At 47.5% G+C, this 7,670-nt stretch overlaps 1 protein-coding gene across 1 annotated transcript; it reads right to left on the bottom strand.

Moving 5' to 3' along the window:
- Positions 1-523: 523 nt before the first annotated feature.
- Positions 524-6,589, bottom strand: LOC129741984 (uncharacterized). The gene has a single exon (XM_055733828.1). It carries the CDS (start codon positions 6,587-6,589, stop codon positions 524-526), a length of 6,066 nt encoding a protein of 2,021 aa, XP_055589803.1.
- Between the last annotated feature and the right edge of the window lie 1,081 nt (positions 6,590-7,670).

Below are 7,670 nucleotides of genomic sequence, written 5' to 3'. Positions count from 1 at the left end.
GAATGTTCGGAAAAAGAAATAATCCTCAAAGCAGCGTCTTAAGTTTTTAGCAGCTTGAAGCTAAAATAGATTTTATTTTGTGAGTATTTTAAACTTTAAACTAGATTCAAACAAACTTACATTTAGTTTTCTTCTACTCGGGCACTCACGTATCTTATGATGGATCAGGAAACGAATGACTATTTCGCTTATTTAGTCTCGAAACGGTACAATATTGTAAAAACGATAGTTGATTTTAACGATCCGAGACTCGGAATTATGCCTTTGCAGGTTAGATTCACTTGAAGTGACGATTTGTCTTGTAGACTGTATAATATGGATGAATAGTAAATCACTTCCTGCCTTTTAATCGGTAAACACTTTAGAAAATTAACAATTTGAAAACTGCTCTTTGCTACACAAGCTATCCAAATCGATTCCCTGTTTTTGCCGGTCTTTTTTCTCTATTTTGTTTACCCCGTTCTTGTTGATGTATTTAGCTCACTTTCCGACGAGGCTGCCGAGTCGCGCAGTTTTTACACGCTCAACAGTCCCCCACCCGTAAACCTGGTCCGGATTCACTCTCTGGAGCCACCGGATCAGCGTTACCACCAGTATCAGAAGATGCATGATGAGCGGCACTCTCTGGACCCACCGTCTGGACTCTGTCAGCAATCTCTAGTACCGCCAGATTCGCCGTTCCACGTCGAAAAACACCACCAGTTGTGCGTACCAAAGCTTGACGGACTCTTCCGTCACCAGAAACGATCGGCTCCTCGATGACTCCTCGAACCCATGCTTTGCGTCGACTGCCTTCGACCACGTATACGAGATCCCCTTTCTTTAGAGGATTTGTTTCGGAGAACCACTTGGACCGTTGGTTGACTGTCGGCACGTACTCTCTAATCCACCGCTTCCATAACTCGTCGGACAGCTGCTGCGATCTCTTGTAAGCATCCCGAAGTGCTTCTGCAGGATGCGTAGGTTGAATGACTTCATGCGGCTCGTTGGGATCTGAACCTCGCAGGAAGACATTTGGACAAAGTGCACCCATCACTGAGTCCGTGGTTACAAGAGTTAGGGGCCGGCTGTTGATCATGTCCTCAGTTTCAGCAAGCGTAGTCAGGAGGATTTCGTCGTTCAATCGACGCCCGTCGTCCAAAGCGGCCATGACTTGCTTCACCGAGCGCACCATCCTTTCCCACGCCCCTCCCATGTGGGGTGTTCCAGGTGGGATGAAGTGCCAACTCGTGATAGCAGTCGTAAATTCATCGGCACAAACAGCATCAATTTCTCGTACCCGTTGGATTATCTCCTTACTCGCACCTCGGAAGTTCGTCCCGTTGTCTGTGAAGTATTCGGAGGCTGGACCTCGGCGGCTGATGAAACGGCGGATCGCCATGATGCATGATTGCGCGGTATGACTGTGGACAACTTCCAAATGCACCGCTCTAACAACCATGCACGTGAACACCGCAACCCAGCGTTTTTCTCTGCGGCGGCCGACGACGACTTCAACAGGACCCAGGTAATCAATGCCCACGAAGTTAAATGGACGTTTAAATGGAGTTAATCTTTGTACGGGAAGTGCAGCCATTCGTGGATTCTTCGGCAGACATTTTCGGACCTTACACCACACGCAGCTTCGTTCGGTTCGTCTTATCAAATTGGTAAGACCGCTAATCAGAAAACGTTGCTTGATTTCATTCTTCACCGTCTCTCGAAATCCATGCCCAAACCTTTCATGGTATTGTTGAATTAAAAGATCCGTAACGTAGTGAGATCTTGATAGAATTATTGGAAAGCGAAGATCGAAAGGGAGGAACTCTGCCTTTTCAGAACGACCTTCCATCCTCAACACACCATCGGCGTCGATCAAGGGCACAAGCTTGTAGAGAGGGCTGGACTTTTCTAGTGGAAACCAATTTTGAAAAGGTAATTCTGCATTCTTCTTCAATATCTTGATTTCGTCGCTGTACGACTCGCTCTGAGCCAACCTGAAGAGAGTATTTTCGGCACATCGATGCTCGTCTTGCCGCAACGGAACCACTACAAAGGGAATTTCAACCTTGATAAGCTTTTTAAGCTTTGGAGTCGAAAGGACTACTTCGATGGATTTGCCAGCGGCTCGGCGCCGGCAGTTGGAGATGAATCGGAAAATGCATGCCACGGTGCGAACTGCAACATTCCACTTCGAAAATCTAGTCACGTCGATAAAGCAACTTGGAAGCTCAACACCGTGAAAAAGGTGTATTGCCTTGATTTCCGTTCGTGTATTTGCAGCGGGAAGATTCTGTTGAGGCCATTCCGACGGCTGCTGGTACAGGAACTCCGGGCCACGAAACCATGAACCTTCGCTCGAAAGATCCGGAAGACGACCCCATTTGGTGAGCGAATCTGCTACATTTAGCTTGGTTGGAACGTAGCGCCAGTCTGTCAGCTTGGAGAGACTCAGAATTTCTCCGATACGGAAGCCGACGAACGGCTGATAACGAAGTTGGTCGCTTTGAATCCAGGAGAGAACAGTTCGAGAATCACTCCAGTAGAAAATTTGATGAATAGGAAGGGAATGGTTGTTCTTAACGGTGTGACTCAGGTGCGCTCCCAAGACTGCTGCTTTCAGTTCAAGCCGTGGAATGGAAAGAAGTTTTATCGGTGCTACTTTCGATCGAGCCATCACCAACGAACATTTTACAGTATTTTCCACACAAATCCGTAGATACGCGACGCTTCCGTACGCATTCTCCCCGGCATCACTGAAGATATGTAGCTGTATTTGGCCAAATCGGTCAGGAGGTGTCGATCCAAAGTTGCATCTTGGAATCCGAACACCCTCGACCAGAGAAAACATTGCGACCCACTGTCGCCACTTATCCAGGCACTCTCCGTCGATACGCTGGTCCCAGTCGCAACCCGCTCGCCACAGGTCTTGCATGAGCATCTTTCCCAACACCGTAAATGGAGCCAACAGGCCGATTGGATCGAACAGCGACATGACCGTGCTCAGGACTCCCCTTTTCTTTGGTGGTTCTGCCTCTGTAGCCGCTGCGTTTGTGGGCACTGCAAAGGAAAACACGTCGTTCTGTGTGTCCCACATGATGCCGAGAACTCGTTCGTAATCCGTCACCTTGTCTTGGTTCAAATGGATTGACTCTCTGGAGCCACCACCCACTCCCAAACTTCGAAGAACAGCTGTAGAATTAGACGTCCAGTTGGTGATCTCGAATCCACCTTTCGAGTGGATCCAACGTACCTCTCTGGTTCGCTCGATGGCTTCCTCTTCGGTGTCGAAGCTGTCGTAGTAGTCATCGACATAATGGCGGTGAACGATGGCCTGTGCTGCTGCTGGATAGCGAGTGGAAAACTGCTGGGCATTCAGGTTCTTGACGTATTGCGCCGAGTATGGAGAACTGGCAGCGCCGAAGGTGGCCACGTCCATGACGAAAACGGTAGGATGATCGTCTTCCGGGAACCGGAAAAGAAACCTTTGCGCCTGCTTATCTGCCTCTCTAATCCTGAGCTGATGGTACATCTCTTTGATGTCACCTCCCACTGCAACTCGTCGCTCTCGAAACTTGCTGATGACCGCCGGAAGTGATGCCAATAGATCGGGGCCTTTGAGCAGGAAAGAATTGAGTGAAACACCTTGCGATTTGGCCGCCGCGTCCCACACCAAACGTACCTTATGAGGTTTCTTAGGATTCAGCACGACATTTAAAGGAAGATACCACACGGAAGAAGGATTGGTACTCTTCAGCTCTTCTGCCGTGGCCTTATGACAGTAGCCTTTGGTCAGATAGTATTCAATCTGCTGGTTCACGTTCTGTTTCATATGCGGCTCTCGTTGAAAACGTCGTTCTAGGCTCTTCAGTCGGTTCAGCGCCATCGGATAGCTATCTGGAAAAACAGGCTCCTGCTTCCAAAGTAGCCCCGTTTCGAAGCGGTCTCCTACTCGGATAGTTGTTGATTCCAGCGTGTCACGGGCCCTCTGGATTTCCTCCGATTCTATGGGGTTGCCTTGTGCTACATGAAGCTCCTCCTGAGCGTACTGCTCCGCCATCAGATCGTGAAGCTGGCGATTGTTCAAGCTTTGAACAAGATGATGGTTCAAATAGTGCTGCTGCTGCTGCTCAAGTCTCGAATCAGGACCATAGATTGCCCAACCCAGCGCTGAACGTACGGCTATCGGTTCTCCCGGGGCACCAACCTTGGACTCCAGAGGGGCGAATAGATGTAGGTTGTCGAGGCCTATAAGAACTCTGGGAACTTCCATTTTGGTACTCGACAAAGGAACTCCGTCTAAGTGGTGGTATTTTTCTACGATGCTTCCGTAACAGGTTCTATGTAGAGGCAGCTTCAATTCTCCGACAGTGTGGGCAGACGACATCATGAACTTTCTACGAGAATCCACGGCAGATACCAGCAGGTCAATTTTCCTCGAACTATCTTCATTCCGCTTAACATTTCCTGCCCACACGATGACCAGGGGTTCCGGAGTTCCCTCGACGCCCAACGAATCTGCTAGAGAGCTCTCAACAAGTGTTGTTGAAGCTCCTTCGTCTAGGAACGCCAAGGTTTGAACCGCCCTTCCTCCATGATGCAAAGTAATCGGTATCATTCTGAAGATTACTGACCGATCGACATTATAATGTGGGTTGCACTCCGCCACGGTAACGTTAACTGCTTCCTCGTGCCTGTGCAGCAGCGTGTGGTGATTTCCTTTGCAGCTCCGTATCTCGCACCGTACTTTGAAGGTGCACCTCATCTTCCCATGGTCACACAGACAAATGTTGCACAGCTTGAGTCTATCGACCAACCTTTGACGATCCGGTAATGAAAATGACGCAAAATCGTCACAGAACCTTAGTTTGTGGTCTGTGCGATTGCACATCGGGCAGGGTTTTCTCGTTCTCGCCGGCATCGTATTCTGCACGACCGGAAACACTTTAGTGTCGTGGGTATTCACGCGCTCCTTCCTTTTGTACATTCGCCGTCCTTCCGCAACCGCAGTGTTCTGCTCCCCGTTGAAGTCGGCCACCTCAGAAACTTCCGACACGATTCCCTTCATGAAATCGGCAAACATACGAAGAGGAAGATCAGTCCTACCTCTCTTGAAGCGTACCCAATCCAATTGATAATCGGATGGCAGCTTATCGACGAGTTCCGCTACCAGCATGGGGTTGCTCAAGTGGTCGTGTAGCTTGGCCGCAACAAGGTGATCACACAACTGCTTTACCGTGATCCCGAAGTACAGGAACGACTCTAACTTGTCCACTCGAGGGGCTTGTACCTTCCGTACTTTCGCCATCAGTGACTTCAACAGCTTTTCCGGATTACCGAACAGTTGACGCAGATCTTCGATGACCTCAGGCACCGACTCAGGCATGAGCAACTGGCTTTGAACTGCTTCCTTGGCTAGTCCTTGAAGGCTGTCTTGAAGTCTCTTCAAATTGTCGGTATTTGTGTACCCACACGCCTCCGTGGTGTATTCGAAGCAGCTGATGAATTGGGGCCACACCTCTGGCTCGCCTCGAAAAGTAGGAAGATGTTTGGACGCAGCTTGTCGTGCAGCCAACTGTTCTTTAGTCGGCCCTGAACTTACACTACAAGCTCGTCCTAACGTGTTACGTTCTAACAACTTCCTAATCAAAGCCTGTTCAAGCTTTTCTAGCTCAGACTCTTCTGGTTCGGATGCTTCCAGCTCCTGTTGCGATCCATTTGCCTTCAAATAATGCTCCAACAGCTCTTTGAAACGATGGTCGGTATCCACATTCTTCTTCTTCTCCGCTTGAGCCTCACCTTTCGATGACGTCGCCAATGGTTCGTGTTTGCGTTGGCGTCCCATCCCGCTCTGTTCCGAATCTGTCTCGCCATGCCGTTCCACCAACGCGTTACGCACAGTGAGAGGGAAACTCCTTGGCGCTGCTGCCGGCTTCTTGGGGTAAGCTCCGCGGGGATCTTCTTGCGTCTCTACCCACGCCTTCGTCTTCGCGGAACCAACATCCGGATCGCTGTCCTCTTCATCGTTCTCAAACTCCTGACTCAGATCGGCTTTCATTTTCCGGAACTGGTCGCGCATCTGCTTCTGCCGGATCAAGAAGTCCTTGTGGTCCGCCAATTGCTGTTCTAGTTGCAGCTTCTCCTGGCGAAGTTTCTCCTCCTGCATCTTTTGTTGCAGCGCACGCCTTTTTTCGTTTACCGATCTCTCCAATTCCAAGCGTTTGTCGTGCAGTATTTTCTCCTCCTGCAGTTGCTGCTCGATCGCAGCCGATTCTTGTTCGAGAAGGCTCAGTGATTCTTGAATCGATGGCCGACCTTCTCGAAGCTCCGTTCCGACATCGCTTTTGGCACTTCCCGTCCGTTTGGAAACGTTCTTTTTAACTGGTTTCCTTATTTTGGGAACGTGCAGCAAATTACTGCATTTCGTGCAGTTCCACGGCACACTCTTCACAGCCTCGGTAACTCCCGCGCATTGATAGTGACTCCAAAAGCTACACATGTCGCATTGGACCATGTCATCTTCACTATCAACTTCCTCGCAATACATGCAGTTGCGATTGTTGACCGATTTCTCCACATTCCTGATCGTATCATTCGCCGGATCCGACATCTTGAGGTTATGTCCGGAAGATTATAAATCTTCAAGTGTTCGGAAAAAGAAATAATCCTCAAAGCAGCGTCTTAAGTTTTTAGCAGCTTGAAGCTAAAATAGATTTTATTTTGTGAGTATTTTAAACTTTAAACTAGATTCAAACAAACTTACATTTAGTTTTCTTCTACTCGGGCACTCACGTATCTTATGATGGATCAGGAAACGAATGACTATTTCGCTTATTTAGTCTCGAAACGGTACAATATTGTAAAAACGATAGTTGATTTTAACGATCCGAGACTCGGAATTATGCCTTTGCAGGTTAGATTCACTTGAAGTGACGATTTGTCTTGTAGACTGTATAATATGGATGAATAGTAAATCACTTCCTGCCTTTTAATCGGTAAACACTTTAGAAAATTAACAATTTGAAAACTGCCCTTTGCTACACAAGCTATCCAAATCGATTCCCTGTTTTTGCCGGTCTTTTTTCTCTATTTTGTTTACCCCGTTCTTGTTGATGTATTTAGCTCACTTTCCGACGAGGCTGCCGAGTCGCGCAGTTTTTACACGCTCAACATTGAATTTTAATCATTTTTTCAATTGGAATTCCCGTGGTACACTTTAGCAAGGCTATCTGAACAAGAAAAAAAGGCGTGGGCTTCCAAGTGGTCCAGAAATGAAATTTACCGAGAAACATTTACTATCGTCTTTCCCTTAAGTTTGATGTATTTGATGTCTTATACAAACTGTTACAACCACTTATGGTGGTCGTTTTGAATGAATTAATTTTAGGGTGCTTCATACATTCTCAGAAATACGAACATTATTTTCAAACTGTGATAAGATAGAGGCCTACATTTTTCTACAATATTGTAGAACATATCTAATAATGCATGAAACTTTGTCGAAGACATTAAACATCTACCTCTTGAATTAAAAGCTTTATGGCAATTTGTTTTCGTAATGGTATGGTACTGAACTGTCAAGTTGTCTGGAGGTTGATTTGAATTGAATCCACTAGACTTCAGTATCTGGGGATATGGGAGATAATAACCAAAAAGGAGCGCCCCGAAATCATCTATAGCAGAGTTTAGAG

The sequence above is a fragment of the Uranotaenia lowii genome, chromosome 2 (genome assembly GCF_029784155.1).
Source record: "Uranotaenia lowii strain MFRU-FL chromosome 2, ASM2978415v1, whole genome shotgun sequence".
Taxonomy (NCBI): Eukaryota; Metazoa; Arthropoda; class Insecta; order Diptera; family Culicidae; genus Uranotaenia; species Uranotaenia lowii.
Note: the sequence above shows the minus strand (reverse complement) of the source record. Positions and strands in the feature narration are given on the sequence as shown.